General features: G+C 44.2%; 1 protein-coding gene across 4 annotated transcripts in view; it reads left to right on the top strand.

The window, feature by feature from the left end:
• Nucleotides 1–19459, top strand: part of LOC125631942 (uncharacterized) — a 63055-nt gene that overhangs the window by 38883 nt on the left and 4713 nt on the right. For all 4 annotated transcript variants that reach the window (XM_048839439.2, XM_048839440.2, XM_075125501.1 and 1 more), the window contains 4 exons: nt 2199–2223; nt 11732–11770; nt 13649–13750; nt 15815–15929. In XM_048839439.2, the coding sequence (XP_048695396.1) occupies nt 2199–2223; nt 11732–11770; nt 13649–13750; nt 15815–15929 (281 nt within the window). The remainder of the gene's footprint in view (nt 1–2198; nt 2224–11731; nt 11771–13648; nt 13751–15814; nt 15930–19459) is intronic.

Genomic DNA, 19459 nt, shown 5'->3' with positions numbered 1-19459 from the left:
ACCATTGCTACTTGTCTTTAGAAAAAAATCCTACATTTTTGTCTTTGTTGTCTTTGTTCAGTTTTTGCTCTTGTACAAAACTTTTTTGATTATCAGTGAGTTATAGGTTGTTATTTTAATCTTATATGTATATGTATAACTATGACTTTCTGATGTATTGCACGTGCTGAGTCATTTAATGGCAGCATGATGTATTTATATAGAGAGAAACTTCAGATCATATCCCAAAATGGTCCATCACACCCAGGGCTGGCATTGGTTGAGAATGTTGCAAAGGTGGCACACAGTCAAAGGAGATGACCAAGATAATTAAAGCGTTTTTCTTCTCAAGGAGCTGATGTTCTGTGAAGGAGCTTTGTTACTAATTGTCTGTATAGTAGAAAAATAATCATGATTAATTGCACTGTTAAACAATAGAATACTAACTGAAATGTATTAGATATTTTGGATGTTTTTCTACATTTTCAAATATATTGATTTCAGTTACAACACAGAATACAAAGTGTACAGTACTCACTGTATATTTGTTTTACAAATATTTGCACTGTATAAATGATAAAAGAAATAGTATTTTTCAATTCACCTTATATAAGTATCATGGTGCAATCTCTTTATTGTGAAAGTGCAGTTTACAAATGTAGATTTATTTTTTTTGTTACATAACTGCACTCAAACACAAAACAATGTAAAACTTTAGAGCCTACAAGTCCACTCAGTCCTACTTCTTGTTCAGCCAATCAGTCAGACAAACAAACTTGTTTACATTTACAGGAGATAATGCTGCACGCTTCTTATTTACAATGCCACCTGAAAGTGAGAACAGACGTTCGCATGGCACTTTTGTAGCAGACGTTGCAAGGTGTTTACATGCCAGATATGCTAAACATTCGTATGCCCCTTCATGCTTTGGCCACCATTTCAGAGGACATGTTTCCATGCTGATGACGCTTGTTTAAAAAAAAAATGCGTTGATTAAATTTGAGACTGAACTTGGAGAATTGTATGTCTCCTGCTCTGTGTTTTACCCGCATTCTGCAATATGTTTCATGTTCTAGCAGTCTCGGATGATAACCTAGCATGTTGTTTGTTTTAAGAACACTTTCACTGCAGATTTGACAAAACGAAAAGAAGGTACCAGTGTGAGATTTCTAAAGATAGCTACAGCACTTGACCCAAGATTTAAGAATCTGAAGTGCCTTCTAAAATCTGATTGGCATGGGGTGTGGAGCATGCTTACAGAAATCTTAAAAGAGCAACGCTCCGTGCAGAAACTAAAAGAACCCAAACCACCAAAAAAGAAAATCAGCCTTCTGCTGGTGGCAGCTGACTCAGATGATGAAAATGAACATGTGGTGTTCTGCACTGCTTTGGATCGTTGTCAAGCAGAGCCCATCATCAGCATGGAAGCATGTCCTCTGGAATGGTGGTTGAAGCATGGAGGAGCATACGAATCTTTAGTGCATCTGGCACGTAAATATCTTGCAACACCAGCAACAACAGTGCCATGTGAATGCCTGTTCTCACTTTCAGGTGACATTGTACGCAAGAAGCGGGCAGCATTATCTCCTGCAAATGTAAACAAGTTTGTTTGTCTGACTGATTGGCTGAACAAGAAGTAGGACTGAGTGGACGTGTAGTATCCAAAATTTTACATTGTTTTATTTTTGAACACATTGTTTTATTTTTTGTATATAATTCTACATTTGTAAGTTCAACTTTCATGATAAAGATTGCACTACAGTACTTGTATTAAGTGAATTGAAAAATACCATTTCTTTTATTTTTACAGTGCAAATATTTATAATAAAAAATAAAGTGAGCACTGTACACTTTGTATTCTGTTTTGTAACTGAAATCAATATATTTGAAAATGTGGAGAACATCCAACAATGCTTATATAAATAGTTTTCTATTGTTTAACAGCGTGATTAGTCACGATTAATTTTCTTAATCTCTTGACAGCCCTGTAGAAAGTGTTCCTGGACTCTTCTGGTTGCCTTACTGTAATCCTATATCCTAGCGTTGAATGTGGTACTACAGCTATGCCATCTGGTGGGAGGCCTTGATTAATAATTGAGGTCACTTGGGAAATTGAAATCTGTGTGCAGGATGGCCTAGATAAAAAAAAAATTCGAAATCCTTTTTAAAATGGCTTTTATGCTGTTGCTTTAACAACGAAACTTTCTTTTTTATTCTAGGTGGGAAGATGATTACAAGCCTGAGGTAAGTGTTAGTAATTTTGAAATGTGTTGTATGATAGATATGTTTCATTGTTCTTGTTTTCTGAATGTCTACCTGTGTTTTGACTCAGTTTCCCATTTTATTGATATTGTATCCCACTTTATACAATAAAGTGAAATAACCTACCATAACAAATCTTCATGTTGATAAGGGATGCTTACCACTCTTTGGAGGAAGCTAAAAGGATATTAATCAGTTTTTTTGTAGGAAGCTTTGTCTCTGTACCCCAAGCCAAAAGTCAGTCAGTCTGCTTCCTCACTATTCCCTCTTTCTTTAAATCAAAGGCCTTCTATACTCAATAACTTGTTAAATCTTGGGTTAGCAAAAGGACAATAAAAAAATTCTTAGATTTTTCTCAAAGATGTACCCTAGCACAATGTGGTCTTGGTTCTTGACCATGGCTCCTAGTTGCTACAATAATACAAATAATTAATATATATTGATGCTGCCCTGAAAAGCACTAGGCAGCAACAGCTTTGTCAGCCTTATCTTGATCTTAATATCAAAGCTTTGACACACCATATGGTGTAAATCAGTGGTTCTCAACCTTTCAATACTACTGTACTCCTTTCAGGAGACTGTTATCTTGCGTATCCCAAGTTTCACCTCACTTAAAAACTGCTTGCTTACAAAATCAGACATAAAAATACAAAAGTGGCACAACACAATGAGAAATTGCTTACTTTCCCATTTTGTGTGTATGAAATTTTAGTTTGTACTGACTTTACTAGGCTTTTTATGTAGCCTGTTGTAAAACTAGGCAAATATCTAAATGAGTTGATGTATCCCCTGGAAGACCTCTGCGTACACCCATAGGTAGGTGTACCTTTGTTTGAGAACCATTGCTGTAAGAACTATGATTCTTCTGGAATTTGGCACTGTGCGTTGTCTCAGGCCAACCAGTTGTCTTGATACTTTTGGCTCTCTTAGTTGTGGCCTATTTCATTGTCATGGATATGAGGAAGTTACTCACCTTGTGCAGTAGCGATGGTTCTTTGAGATGTGTGTCCCTATGGGTGCTCCACTGTAGGTGTATATGTGACCCCGCGCCTCTAATCGGAGATTTTTGGTAGCAGTGTCCCGTTGACCCCGCGCATTTGCCCTCCCTCCCGGCTATTTAGCACTGCACAGGCGAACCCCCCGCACTTCCTTCTCTACCACAGAGCCCTATAGAGAACTCCGAAGTAGAAGGGAGGAGGGCGGGTTGTGGAGCACCCATAGGGACACACATCTTGAAGAACCATCATTACTGCACAAGGTGAGTAACTCTCTTTTTCTTCGAGTAGTGTCCGTATCGGTGTGCCGCTGTAGGTGACTCCCGAGCAGTACCCACCACTGGAGGCTGGGACTTCGGAGTGGAATCTTTTACCTCAGAAAGTACTGTGGAGTCGAAGATGGTGTCAACAGCCAAATCTTCAGTGATCGCATAATGTTCTGTGAAAGTATGGGCAGAGGCCCAAGTCGTTGCTCTATAGATTGCTGAGATAGGGGTATCCCTACGGAATGTGATTGAGGTAGAAACTGACCTCGTGGAGTGGGTATGACTCTGGACAGAAGCAAGTTGCGCCCTTGATAAGTGATTAATGCAGCTAGAGACCCATTTGGATGGTCTTTGAGCCAATATCAGAGAGCTTTTGGATCTTTCTGTGGACAAAAGGAAGAATTTAGGGGATTTCTTGAAGTCCTTAGTCCTGTCCAAGTAGAATGCTAATGTCCTTCTAATATCTAGCATATGCATAATCATCTCCCAGTTGTCACAATGTGGTTTTGGGAAAAAACAGGGAGATGGATTTGTTGATTCATATGGAAAGTGCAGAGAATGTAGGGAGAAACTTGGGATATGGCCTTAGAGTTATTGTCTTTAAAAAAAAAAAAAAAAAAAGGCCCTGAACGATGGATGTGCCATCAGGGTCGCTTTTTCTCCTATGTACCTAGCTGATGGTGTGGCAATTAGTAATGCTGTTTTCATGGATAGGTGTAAGAGAGAACAAGTTGCCCTGGACTCTCAGGGAGGTCTAATCAAAGCCCTGAGAACTAGGTTAAAGTCCCAGGCTGAAGTGGGTAGTGTCACATACGGGAAGAGATTCCCAATGCCCTTAAAGAATCTATGCATTAGTGGGTGAGCAAACACCAAGTGGGAAGCTGATTTCACCGCGAGATGAACCTTAAGGGAGCTGAGTGAAAGTTTAAAATGTAGTGCAAAATCAGAGGGAGGAAAGATGAGGTTGGGTCTGTGTGTTTGAAATGACACAAACTTGTAGATAAGTATGTTGAGTGGTTAACTTTTGGTTGTGTTGCAACACATCTTTCAGCTTGTCAGAGCATTCTGCCTCTAAGCCTTGGAACTAAGAAGGAGCCAAGCCTAGAGGTGGAGGACCCAAAGGTTGGGGTAAAGGGTCAGCCCATTGATTTGAGAGAGCGGGTGAGGGATGGGCTGAAGAGAAACAGGAGGGCATTGCCATCTGTGTCAGGTAAGGGAGCCAGACTTGTCATGGTCAAGAGGGGCAATTAGAATAACTCTCGCTTTGTCTCATTGAATTTTCAACAGAATCTTAGAGTAGGAAACTGGGGAAAGACATACAAGTGGGCCCTGTCCCGTGGGAAGATGAGGGCAACTGCCAGTGAATGTTTCCCCAGACCAGCCCTGGAGCAGTAACAAGGACCTTTCTTGTTCCGTTAAGTAACAAAGAGATCCATAGGCAGGGTTCCCCAAAGGGTGGATATATCTTGAACCACCTCTGAATTCAGTACACACTCATTGTCATGAGAAATTGGCAACTGTTACTGTCGGCTGTGATGTTCTGTATCCCTGGTATATAGACAGCTGAGATGAGCACATTGTGATGGGTGCATCAATTCTAAAGTTTGAGTGCCCTCTTGTAGAGGGAGGGAGATTTGGCAGCTCCTTGGCAGTTTATACAAACATATAGGTCACATTAATTCCATCCTGACCTTTGTGTGTTGTTTTCGATGAAAGGCAAAAAGTGTGCACAGGCACTCCTGACAGCCCTTAGCCCCAAAAGAGTGATGTGGAAGGTCATTTCTGTGGAAGGCCGTTTGCTGATAAAGTCTAGTCACTGTACCGGGGTTAGTATGCTGCCACAATGAAGAGAACCTTGGAGAATACCCTGTGTGGAGCAGTCTATACTGGTAGTGATCCTGCCCCAAAGGTAAGTAGTAGGAAATCTCCTGTACAATGGGTGTATTGAGATATGGAAGTAGGCACCCTGTAGGTTCAGGGCTAGAAATCAATCTCCTTAGTTTAGAGCTGGTCCTAACTGCTGTGAAGTAGGATAAGGTGACTTCTGAGTGGCATGACAGGTGTATAGATGGCAGATGATGCTGTAAGGTATCATTGTTCAGGCACTCGACCAGCTCATCAAAAGTGCTTATAAGAGACAGTTGGAGAGGTCACGGACTGAGGTGCAGCCTGTTCCCACTTTAAGCCCTGGTCCTCTTACACTGTGGCTCATGACAGCACTGAGATGGTGGGTATTGAGAAGATTGTGACCTGTGGTGTGGTTGAGAGGTATATCTTCTCTTCCGTCCCACAGTGTAGATTCCTAAGAAGTGTAACATGATCCAAGAATCCTTCAGGATGTGGAGAGAAAATCTGTCTTCTCCTCAAAGAGCTGGGCCCTTCAAACTGGAAGTCTGTAGCTCTTTGGGCAGTCTGGAGAGGTGTAGCCAAAATAACCCAACCACAACACAGCCCGCTTCAGTACCACTGTCATGGAGACTGGGTGGGCAGCTGTAACAGCTACATCCAGTGCTGTCTCTGGTAACAGTCTGGCTATTAACTGACCATCTCTAAGAATGGTTTGAATCTGTTCTTTTTGTGTTTCCGGTAATGTTCCAGAAACAGATGGGGTTTCCCATAATTAATAAAATTGTATTTGGCCATGACAGTCTGGTAATTTATTACTCTAAACAGTAATGTTGTCGATGAATATGCCATCTTGCCAAGCGTGATCGTATGGAGTTGACATCATGTTGCTTGCTTCGTGCATTAACCACCTCCACTATGATGGAATTGGATTGCAGATGTTGAAAACAAAGTCTGCCTCTTTGGGTAGAGATGTAGGGTTTTTTTGTTTTTTGTTTGGTTGGTTGGTTTGGGTTTTTACCACTCTGTTGCTGGATGGTCCGATGGAAGCTGGTGTCTGCCAGATGACTTTAGTAGGATCTAGAATTGCCTCATTATTTGGGAGGACAATTCTAGATGAGAAGGTGGTATGCAGAATTTCCACCAACTTGTGATATGTACCTGCCACCTCCTGTAGGGGAATCTGCAGCTCATCTGCCACTCTCTTGGTATGGTCCAGAAAGTTCTTAAAATCTTCACCTAGTGATGAGGGGTGGGCAGCACAGCCTTATCTGGGAGAGATGAGGAGAAGTGTGCTGGAGGGGGAGCTTCCTCTTCAGGTTCTTCTTCCTGTTCTGAAAAAGCTTCCTCCTGTGCTGACTCAGGTGCTCTGGACAGCCAGGCTGTCCCATCTGGTGGACTCGCCCTGAGAGACACCAGGGATGGTCGTGACATGTTTGTACGTCGCCCAAGAATTACAATATGACCTTGGGGCGGGTGAGGGAGGAAGGGGGGCATGGGCAGTGGGCTTACCTCAGGGGGCCCACACCACGATTGATGGAATTGTGGTGGACTCTTGTAATGTGACAGTGGGCCACAATGAGGGCCAGGGAAATGATCTCCTCCTGGCCAGTGTCAGATTCTTCAGTGGGTAAGGGTGGCGCTGACTGGGGTATTGGCAGTATACATACAGCTCAGTGCCAAGAGCGATTCTGGGTGCCGGGATGTGCTCGATACCGGGGTCCTGGTACCAAGTAATGGGGATTGCAGTTCTTCCCCAATCATCAGGTCTCCAGGGTACCAGAGCTCATGCAGTACCATGGGTTCATCTGGTACCAAAGAGGAGTGTCCCTGGTATGCTCACCAAGGGAAGGTCATGCCTGACTAATCTAATCGCCTTTTATGATGAGATTACTGGTTCTGTGGATGAAGGGAAAGCAGTGGATGTATTGTTTCTTGACTTTAGCAAAGCTTTTGACACGGTCTCCCACAGTATTCTTGTCAGCAAGTTAAGGAAGTATGGGCTGGATGAATGCACTACAAGGTGGGTAGAAAGCTGGCTAGATTGTCGGGCTCAACGGGTAGTGATAAATGGCTCCATATCTAGTTGGCAGCCGGTATCAAGTGGAGTACCCCAAGGGTCGGTCCTGGGGCCGGTTTTGTTCAATATCTTCATAAATGATCTGGAGGATGGTGTGGATTGCACTCTCAGCAAATTTGCGGATGATACTAAACTGGGAGGAGTGGTAGATACGCTGGAGGGGAGGGATAGGATACAGAAAGACCTAGACAAATTGGAGGATTGGGCCAAAAGAAATCTGATGAGGTTCAATAAGGATAAGTGCAGGGTCCTGCACTTAGGACGGAAGAACCCAATGCACAGCTACAGACTAGGGACCGAATGGCTAGGCAGCAGTTCTGCGGAAAAGGACCTAGGGGTGACAGTGGACGAGAAGCTGGATATGAGTCAGCAGTGTGCCCTTGTTGCCAAGAAGGCCAATGGCATTTTGGGATGTATAAGTAGGGGCATAGCGAGCAGATCGAGGGACGTGATCGTTCCCCTCTATTCGACATTGGTGAGGCCTCATCTGGAGTACTGTGTCCAGTTTTGGGCCCCACACTTCAAGAAGGATGTGGATAAATTGGAGAGAGTCCAGCGAAGGGCAACAAAAATGATTAGGGGACTGGAACACATGAGTTATGAGGAGAGGCTGAGGGAGCTGGGATTGTTTAGCCTGCAGAAGAGAAGAATGAGGGGGGATTTGATAGCTGCTTTCAACTACCTGAAAGGGGGTTCCAAAGAGGATGGCTCTAGACTGTTCTCAATGGTAGCAGATGACAGAACGAGGAGTAATGGTCTCAAGTTGCAGTGGGGGAGGTTTAGATTGGATATTAGGAAAAACTTTTTCACTAAGAGGGTGGTGAAACACTGGAATGCGTTACCTAGGGAGGTGGTAGAATCTCCTTCCTTAGAGGTTTTTAAGGTCAGGCTTGACAAAGCCCTGGCTGGGATGATTTAACTGGGAATTGGTCCTGCTTTGAGCAGGGGGTTGGACTAGATGACCTTCTGGGGTCCCTTCCAACCCTGATATTCTATGATTCTATGTTGTCAGTACTGATAATTGGGCACAGCACTCCCTAAATGAGAGTTTTGTTGTGCCCAGTACAGAAAGTTTGTTGGCAGCACTATTTTAGAGATGGTACTGTAATTCTCTCTCCCTGGGTACTGAGGCCACAGGTCTCCAGAGTACCAGAGCACGTGTGTTACCATGGGCTCAGGTGGTACCACAGAGGAGTGTCTGTAACATGTTGTCAGTGTCGATGGTTGGGAAGGTGCAGAACACTTCCTAGATGGGAGTTTTGTTGCACGTGGTACCAAAGGGTTTCTCTGTGGCGCTGTTTTAGAGATGATTCAGTAATTGTCCCCTTTCCTTAGGGGGCGGTACCGTTTCCTGAGAGCCTGACTACGGAAGCCCCTTGGGGACGGTGCCGGGGGGACGGTGCCGCAACAGAGCTCACCGCAGGAGACCCCTTCTCAGGTGCCTGCTTCAGAGCTGCAGTGTGGATGGTGCCCACGGTGCCGCAGCAGAGCTCACAGCAGGCGGCCCCTTATCAGTGCCATGCTTCAGAGCTGCTAGTGTCCTCCTACCGAGGTGGCTGCTCAGGGGAGCCCCACCTGCTGGCCAACTATTAGGAATGCATATTTTTGGATTGGTGCCGAGATGGCCGCACTGGGGAACCCCTCTGGCTGGCCAGTTGGTCAGAGGAGCTCTTTTTATGAGCCTTTCCAGGGGGAGTCTGCTGGTGGCTTCCTTCCCACCCCCCCTCTTCTTCTTCTCCTCCTCTTCCTCTTCACAACTCGACCCCTTTTGAAGTGAAGGCTCTGGGGATGATCCCAGGTCAGCACCCACCAGAGTCCCCTGCAGACTGAAGTGTTTTCTCCAAAAGGAGGAGTTTTAACTTCAGCTCTCAGCTCCTGTGAGGCTGCCGTTTTAGCTGTGGCAGGTAAAGCACTTCTGTGAGGCTTTCCCAGGCACAGCGAGAGTGTCTGGCCATTACAGGAACTGACTCCTGGCAGGAGAGGCACCGCTTGGAGCAGAGAGCGCCAGGCATGCCCCTGGGCAGGTGGTTGTCATCCTCTAGCAGGGAGGAATGCTGGAGAACCTTGTCTTTACTTAATTTTTTATTTTCAGTTAAAAAAAGTCTACTAGATGCTGGGGGGGAATGCCCCCAGACAGGGCACGAAACTGAAGTTCTTTTTTTTTTTCTCTTTCTTTTTAACGCAAAGGAATAAAATAAAATAAACACTAGCCTAACTCCTTTTAAGGAGAACAAAGGTAACAAAACAAACACTACTTATGCTAATGACACAGATAAGGAAGGGACAACTGTTCATTCTGTCTGAGGCCAAAGGCGGTTGAGAAGGAAGTGCAGGGGGGTTCAACCATGCAGTGCTAAATAGCCTTGAGGCAGACCACAAGGGAGGGGAGGGCACATGGGCGGGGTCAACTGGACACTGCTACCAAAAATCTCCTATTTGAGGCGCGGGGGCACATACACACCTACAGTGGAGCACCAATAGGGAGACTACTCGAAGAAGAACTGCCAGTGCCATGAGAGCTATCAAGGCACAGTGTCTCATCAGGGAAGAAACTGACTCCAGGAGGAAGATATTCACACATTATAAGAAATTCCACACTTGAATATGACATCTTCCCTCTCCATCATGGCTTGGTATCACTTGTTAAGCTTTGGATTCACCACTAGACTTCTCTTCAGTTGCAGCTTTCTTGTACATTTAAAAAACTGATCTAGTTAAACGCATACAAACGAGGGTTGTCAGACGCCCAGTCAAAAAGGGACCCTGGTGGCTCCAGTCAGCACCACTGACAGGGCCATTAAAAGTCCAGTCGAAGGTGCAGCGGGACCAAGACAGGCTCACTGCCTGCCCTGGCTCCGTGTGTCTCCTGGAAGCGGCTAGTGTGTCCCTGCGGCCCCTATGCTCAGGGGCAGCCACGGAGGCTCCGCGCACTGTCCCCACCCCGAGCACTGGCTCCGCAGCTCCCATTGGCTGAGATCACGGTCAGTGGAAGCTGCAGGGGTGGTGTCTGCGGGCTAGGGCAGTGCACGGAGCCTTCATGGCCGCCCCTGCGCCTAGGAGCCAGAGGACATGTCACTGCTTCCAGGAACCGCCTCAGGTAAGTGCTGCCCAGAGCCTGCACCGCACCCCGAACCTCCTCCACCAGCCCTGAGTCCACTCCCACACCCCAGCTCCCTCCCAGAGCCCGCACACCAACTGCATGTCCCAGGCCTGAGCCCCCTCCTGCACTCCAAAGCCCTCGGACCCAGCCCAGAGCCCCCTCTTGCACCCCAAACTCCTCATCCCCCATCCCACCTCAGAGTCCACACCTTCAGCTGGAGTCCTCATCCCCCCGCACCCTAACCTCCTGCCCCAGCCCAGAGCCCCCTCCTACACACTGAACCCCTCATCCTCAGCGCCAGCCCAGAGGCTGTACACCCAGCCAGAGCCCTCACCGCAAACCCCTCAGCTCTGGCTCACCCCCAGCACCCACACCCCAACCCCCTGGCCCAGTCCAGTGAAAATGAGCTAGAGTGGGTGAGAGCAGGGGATGGAGTGAGTTGGGGAGGGGCCTTGGGATAGGGGTGGGGCCTCAGGGAAGAGGATGGGGGAAGTGTGTTCTGTTTTGTGCAATCAGAAAGTTGGCAACCCTAATGCAAACTCTTTTGTGGAAACATTTATATTGTTTTAGAACAGTCTCATATAACTGTATCTTGCTTTGGTATATGTACCTTTAGTTAAACTTGTGCAATTGGATGTTCAGACTAGAGACCCGGAGTCCTAATTCATCCACTGACACACTGACCATGCACAAGCCTCTCAACCTCACTTCCGTCTATAAAATAGGCATAATTACTTCTATCCCTCACAGGTGCTAATTTTTTATTTTTTTTTTGTAAGGTGCTTTGATTATCCTTATATGATATATGTTAAGGGTAAAGTAAATCCTATTAGCAATTCACCTTAAGAATATCAATTTATCAATAGCTGTAACATTTGAAATAAAATGTTAAATATTTAACAGTAAAAGACCTGTTCTCTTATGGTCAACGTGAGAACAGAAAGGTAATTGCTGAAAGTGAAGAGGATTTTCAGGAACTCTATATCTTGGGAACTGAAGTCTGTCTTAATTTTGAAATTTACATAGTCCAAAATGGAAATATTGCAGTTGTTACTGTATATACAAGCAATAAGGACCTAAGATTACAATTGCTGTAAAATACTTTCTTCCCTCAAGCATTTGGTTGTTATATTTTATGATGTTTTGCAGAAGAATATATATAAACACTGTAATCAGTCCTTGTGGTGGTTTTTCCCCCCTACAGAATGATCCAGTTCGAAAGCAGAAAGCCCTAGAATACTTGGTATGTACAAAAAAGTACTTTTGCCAGGATTTTGCTACGTTTTAACACTGGATTTGCACCACTGCAGAAAGAACAAATCTTGCATGAATCACTGGGAAGAGTATGAATAAACTTGATCAGTAATTCCTACTTTTCAAGTCATATTTCTTCACATCTTATTTCACCAAATCTTAAAGAGTGGGCAGCTGCAGTATAAATAAATCCTTTGCTGCTTGCTGTTGCCCAGAACATCGTACACTGGAACTTGAATTTGAACTGGTTCAGGGTTCAAAGAAATAGAGCCTGATATCTCTGCTTTTTGTAGTAGAGATTTTAACATTAGCTGCTGTAGTAGTTTTTAATCATGTTTTAATGTCTAAAATGCTTTGCAAGGAGAATGTTCATGATTAATTGTGGCTTGTAATTTGTTTAGGTAAGTGTCTAGTCTGTATTTTGAAGCTCTGAGAAGAAAAGGTTACTTAACTATTTTCTTTAAAAAAAAAAATTTGGAGAGAGGCTCAAACACCTGCTTCATCCTGCCTTTTTGGTTTTTACTGTGGTGCTCTCTGGCTGCTCTCCCACTCTTTTATGCCATTTTGCCCCATCTATATAACAAGATTCCAGGAATCTCAATCTGAATCCTAAAATGTCTGAGGCAGTGGAAACAGCTACCAGTGTGGATGAGAACCCTCTTTATTTAGATTATCATCTGGTTCAGCCATCACTGGGATTTGAGGCCTGTTAGCATCCAGTTTGTAAGTTCTCAACCCTTTTTTTGCTTTTCTGTACACACAACTTCACAAATTACACCATCCACTGGCCAGGGCTTTCAGCTGCTTGTATGATGACAGGTTTCAGAGTAGCAGCCGTGTTAGTCTGTATTTGCAAAAAGAAAAGGAGGACTTGTGGCACCTTAGAGACTAACCAATTTATTTGAGCATGAGCTTTCGTGAGCTACAGCCCACTTCATCGGATGCATACTGTGGAAACTGCAGAAGACATTATATACACAGAGACCATGAAACAATACCTCCTCCCACCCCACTGTCCTCCTGGTAATAGCTTATCTAAAGTGATCACTCTCCTTACAATGTGTATGATAATCAGGTTGGGCCATTTCCAGCACAAATCCAGGTTTTCTCACCCTCCGCCCCCCCCCCCCCCCCCACACACACACACAAACTCACTCTCCTGCTGGTAATAGCCCATCCAAAGTGACCACTCTCTTTACAATGTGTATGGTAATCAAGGTGGGCCATTTCCAGCACAAATCCAGGTTTTCTCACCCCCCACCCCCATACACACACAAACTCACTCTCCTGCTGGAAATGGCCCACCTTGATTTTCATACACATTGTAAGGAGAGTGGTCACTTTGGATGGGCTATTACCAGCAGGAGAGTGAGTTTGTGTGTGTGGTTTTTGAAAAAAGGGGGGGGGGGTGAGAACCTGGATTTGTGCTGGAAATGGCCCACCTTGATTTTCATACACATTGTAAGGGAGTGGTCACTTTGGATAAGGTATTATCAGCAGGAGAGTGGGGTGGGAGGAGGTATTGTTTCATGGTCTCTGTGTATATAATGTCTTCTGCAGTTTCCACAGTATGCATCCGATGAAGTGAGCTGTAGCTCACGAAAGCTTATGTTCAAATAAATTGGTTAGTCTCTAAGGTGCCACAAGTACTCCTTTTCTTCTAGCTGCTTGTATAAATCTCATTTCCTTAATTTTTTGCTCGAGTTGGTCATAGAACTTCATTTGAATCCATCTATTTTGCATCTGTTTCCCAAAACTTATGATCTCCTTGGGGAAGTCCAGTTGAGTATTTGAGATAAGTATTCTTTAATTATTGTTTGAAACTTAATTAACCTTTTTGAATGTGTGCTTATTTTTAATTTGACAGGAAACTTTTCGGGTCACCTCAGACACAGAAGCAACTCTGGTAGTTAGTATTACACAAGATCTGACAGAAGCTTTGAAGACCTTTTGTAAAAAGAAAGCAGCTGTAAGTAATCGGTCTACTTCAATGACTAGTTCTATATTGTCGTGTTCTGTTGCAAGGGTTTTCCCATTTGTTTACCCACTCCTCCCATTCATAATCATGTAACGTCCCTGCAACAATTATGGCAATTGGCACAGAAATTAGAAAATAAATATAAGTAGCTGTCTTTTAGTATAAGTGTGCTTGGTGTTGAGAAGTTAATTGCATTGTTTTTTCCCTGTAAATTTCTTTTCCATGTCCCATTTTGTCCTGTTTTTCTCCCCTCTGCATGTGCATCTCTGCAGTTGGCCTCCTTTACCTCCTTCAGCACATGCTTACATGTTGACTAATTGTTCTCCCACCACACTGCTTTCCTGCTACGTATATATCCAAGATATAAGGGAACTAACTCAACCACTTGGTGTTTTCCCCCCAAGTGACATTACTTCATTCTTTTCTCCCCTGGACATGTGGACAGTTCTCATTGGTGGCATGTAGCTCTGTTCCTGCTTGAGGCTTTGAGCCATGAGGACAGCTTCTGCTTCTTCTTCTCATATATCAGCAGACTGTAGTAGAGACATCTAGGCTGGTTGCTCTTCTGTTTCTATCTGCTTATATATAGGGATCAGTGAAAATCATGGTTTCATGGAACTTGTGAAATTAGCCTTGTATTGTGACTTTCAACAGCAGAGAGGCAGAAGCACGCATCCCTGCTTTCTCCCTATTGAGACCACGGCTGCTCGTGGCGGGTTAGCAGACTGGTCCCATTCTGGAGGGGGGCAGGGAGGTGGTGGGTTGGTCCTATTCTGCATGGGAGGGGATTGGCTGGGGTGGGGATGTGTCTCATTATATGGCTCCAGATGGTCTGGCCCAGTTCACGCTGTCTGGCTCCCGCCAAGGTTGCTGCTTCCTGTCTGGCTGTTGGGAGGGGGAGGAAGGGCTGGCTCTGGCAACGCAGTGGTTGGGAGCCTGGCCTGCCTACAGACCATGGCTCCTGCAGTCCCGAGGGAGACACTGCAGGACCTGAGACCAGGATCCATCCCTCCGCCGTAACCAACGTCTTAGCTGTGCGGCCACTGCTTGGAACAGGAGCAGGTGTGTGAAGGGCCCTGCCCTGGCAGGAGGATAGAGTGGATGGATCGTGGTCTCAGTTTCTCACCAGCTGGAGCTTCAGTTTTTTCCCGGGACCTGCAGGGGCCACTGGTGTGTGGGCCACACTGAGGCTCCTAATCACTATGCAGTAGCCTGGCCTGGAGCTGCATGCAGAGTGAGCCAGGCTCTGGTCCTTGCCTCATGCTGGGCTGGGTCAGATCAGTAAGCACCGTGTGGTGAGACATGCTGCCTGCCTGCCACCCCTCGTTTCCTTGGATTAGGACTTGCCCACCATCTCTGCTTTCCCCACAGGCTTGGGACTGGCCTGCTCCCCCTTCCCCCCCCTCGCCCGAACAGCCTCCTCACTGTTGGAAAAATCGAAGCAGTTTGGTTCTGGGGGGACTCAGCAGCCATGCATATCCCATGAAATTCAGATGTTCACCCATGACATTGCCATGAATATTATTTTAAAATATAACAAAGTTTTGAAAACCTGTACAGTAACTGGAGAAGGAAGAGGGGAATAAGGAAAATAATCACTGAAGTCTTTCAAGGAAAAAAACATGAGCACTGTCAAAACTAGAATGTATTAATACTAGCCAAATGGTAAGTATGGTTGGTTGGCTTTCATTTTGTTAGCACTCGGCACCTTTTGATAAACAGGTATCATAAGGCGTGGGTGTGTATGCATGAGAGAGAGAGAAAGCTCAAAGGCCTAACTTGTGTATTTGAGGTTGATTTTACTCAGATTAATGGCTAATTCAAAACCCAGGTCAAATGGGAGGAAGTCATTGTTCCTCACATTGATAGTTGGGAGAAAAATAGGGAGCAAACTTGAGCAGCACAGCAAAACATAGGATTCATTGCTTAAAAATAGCATTGCCAGTGAACATTTATTGGCATGCTATGGGAAAAGTTGCTATTTTTGAAATGTTGGAAATGAAATGTAAATTTTTAGAACAAATATCATGAGGTGCGCTATTTTTTTTCCCCTAGGTCAATTATGCCAGCAGCCTGAGGCCATTGATGTCAATATCTCAAGATGAGCTTTCAGCAGGAAAAAACATCCAAAAACCCTATAAGTCTTGTGAAAATTACAAAGGCAATTCAGGTACTTTGCAGGGTGTTTTTGCCGAAATATTATTTATAAAGTGGATTTGAATTCACAGAACATGATGTTTGAGGACTTAAACTTCTGCCCAGTCATGCTACTCTGCCACTAGAATGCTGTGCTTTAGAAGTGCTCTGTGATTTCCATTTGTTGTCTGGTTCAATTCAAGGAGTTTGGGGTTTTAATCTGTTAAATCCTTCCTGATTCTCGTACTGACCACCTGAGGACCTGCCCATCTCATTGGGTGGTGCCAGAGTAGCTGAGATTAACAGGCGGTGTCAGAGCTGTCATCTTCTGGCTTTGATGAGAGGGTTTCTTCAGTGAGGGGTTGGTCTGACATATTTTCCAGTGAGCAGAAATAAATCGTCTGGAACCACTAAGGGCACAGAGTAAGATGCATGCCTCCCAGCTTGTGACCTGCTCTAAAGTATTATTAAACCATTTTGGCAAAAAATAGAAATTACGTATGGGTCAGCCACTACATCAAACAAATACAAGTGGAGTGGTGCTGTACCAACCTGCACGTCCACCTGAAGAACAGTCTGATTTGTAAAGGGAATTCTGGGACTGATTCCATGGCATAAAAGCAAACTATCCCATTGCATAGGAAAGATAGGAAGCATGGCAAGAGGCCACCCTGGCTTAACCAGGAGATCTTCAGTGATCTAAAACTCCAAAAAGAATCCTATAAAACATGGAAACTAGATCAAATTACGAAGGATGAAAAGAAACAAATAACACAAGTATGTAGGGACAAAAATTAGAAAGGCAAAGGCACAAAATGTGATAACTAGCTAGAGACATAAAGGGTAACAAGAAAACATTCTACAAATACATCAGAAGCAAGAGGAAGACCAGACAAGGTAGGCCCGTTACTCAATGGGTGGGGGAGGGGGAATAATAGAAAATGTGGAAATGGCAGAAGTGCCAAATGATTTTTTTTGTTTCAGTTTTCACTAAAAAGTTTAACAATTGGATATCTAACTTAGTGAATGCCAGTGAAAATGAAGTAGGATCAGAGGCTAAAATAGGGAAAGAACAAGTTAGAAATTACTTAGACAAGTTAGATGTTTTCAAGTCACCAGCACCTGATGAAATACATCTTAGACTACTTAAGGAGCTGACTTAGGAGACATCTGAGCCATTAGCAATTATCTTCGAAAAGTCATGGAAGATGGGAGAGATTCCAGAGGACTGGAAAAGAGGAAAATTATAGTCCTAATCTATAAAAGAGGGAATAAAGACAACCCTGGAAATTACAGACCAGTCATCTTAACTTCAGTACCCCGAAAAATAATGGAGCAAATAATTAAGCAATCTGTTTGCGGATACCTAACAGATAATAAAGTGATAAGTAACAGTCAGCATAGATTTGTCAAGAACAAATCATGTCAAACCAACCTAATAGCTTTCTTTAACAGACTAACAAGTCTTGTGGATGGGGGGAAGTGGTAGGTGTGGTATATCTTGACTTTAGTAAGGCTTTTGATACTGTCTCATATGACCTTCTCATAAACAAACTAGGGAAATACAGTTTAGATGGAGCTGCTATAAGGTAGGTGCATAGCTGGTTGGAAAACTCTTCCCAGAGAGTAGTTATCAGTGGTTCACAGTCAAGCTGGAAGGATGCATCAAATGGGGTCCCTCAGGGATTGGATTTGGGTCGAGTTCTGTTTAATATCGTCATCAATGATTTAGATAATGGCATATAGAGTACACTTACAAATGTTGCGGATGATACGAAGCTGGGAGGGGTTGCAAGTGCTTTGGAGGATAGGGTTAAAATTCAAAATGATCTGGAGAAATGGTCTGCAGTACATAGGATGAAATTCCATAAGGACAAATGCAAAATACTTCACTTAGGCAGGAACAATCAGTTGCACACATATAAAATGACTGCCTAGGAAGGAGTACTGTGGAAAGGGATCTGGGGGTCATAATGGATCACAAACTAAATAAGAGTCAACAGTGTAACATTGCAAATAAAGAATACATCATTCTGGGCTGCAAGCAGGAGTGTTATAGGCAATACACAAGAAATAATTCTTCTGCTCTACTCCGTGCTCATTAGGCCTTAACTGGAGTATTGTGTCCAGTTCTGGGCACCACATTTCAGGAAAGATGTGAACAAATTGGAGAAAGTCCGGAGAAGACCAACAGAAATCATTAAAGGTCTAGAAAACATGACCTGTGAGGGAAGATTGAAAAATTGGGTTTGTTAAGTCTGGAAAAGAGAAGACTGAGAGGGGACATAACAATTTTCAAATACATAAAAGTTTGTTACAAGGAGGAGGAAGAAAAATTGTTCTCATTAACCTCTGAGGATAGGGTAAGAAGCAGTGGGCTTGAATTTCAGCAAGGGCAGTTTAGGTTGGACATTAGAAAAAACTTCTTAACTGTCTGGGTGGTTAAGCACTGAAATTTCCTAGAGAGGTTGTGGAATCTCCGTCAGTGGAGATTTTCAAGCAGATTAGACAAACACCTGGCAGGGATGGTCTAGATAATACTTAGTCCTGCCTTGAGTGCAGGGTCTGACCCGGTGTGCCTGGGGCAGCCCTCACTGGAAATGCCAAGGTCAGGGCAGGCTGCAAAAGGGAGAACAGGTACTCCCGAGACTGGTGGGTAACATTGAAGTTAAACTCCCCAACCAGTAACAAACTGTGCTTCTGACCCCCCACACTAGTTATCAAGAAGCAAAAAAGGAATCTCACAGCCCCCTTATTGCATTCCAGTTTTCTGGCTCCCAGTCAGCACCTAGGTCCAGTACAGTGAGAAGTTACTTAAAAAACTCTGCTCACATATACAAAATGTTCTTCTGACCCCAAAGGGTCAGCCACATTGCCAGATCAGTGTAGGTTTGGATCTTACCCAAAATACTAGCCAATCCTTTAGTGCTTAAAGCTAAAGGTTTATTATAAAGAAAAAAGAAAAAGAGAGATGTTAAATGGTAAAACACTCACATACAATGACTTTAAAGTCCATCCAGTCCCTAGCAGTATTAGTGAGTTTGCTGGCTTGAAAGTCCCGCTGGACACATCCACAACTTGGATGGGTCATTCAGTCCTTTGTTCAGAGCTTCAGAAGTTTGTAGGAAGGTTACTCCAGGGGTAAGAAGCAGGACTGAGGACAAGAAGCAGAACTGAAGACAAAATGGAGAAGATGCAGCTGCCTTTTATAGTCTTTTTGCCATATGTCAGGTACTTCCTTTATTTCGAACACATTCATAGCAGAGAGCACATGACTTTGAAAGGCCTCTTAGAGTTCTCTTCTTAAGCATGTCCGTGCATGCCTTGCTGATTCATATACCTTGCCTTCTGTCAGTTGTATTGCTGATGTCCCTTAATGGGCTGTCAAACAGGCTAGGCAGTGCTAATACCAATCTGTCTGGGTGTGTTACCCAGATGCATAGCACAAGTTTGGAACTACAGACGTACCATACATATAATTTACAATACAAAGGTGATATAAACACATAAACGAGATTATCATACGTGGCAAGTTATAACATTTTTGCAGATAACCTTACCCGG

This window comes from Caretta caretta, chromosome 2, assembly GCF_965140235.1.
Source record: "Caretta caretta isolate rCarCar2 chromosome 2, rCarCar1.hap1, whole genome shotgun sequence".
Taxonomy (NCBI): Eukaryota; Metazoa; Chordata; order Testudines; family Cheloniidae; genus Caretta; species Caretta caretta.
The sequence above is the reverse complement of the archived record's forward strand: the minus strand, read 5'-3'. Positions and strand labels throughout refer to the sequence as shown.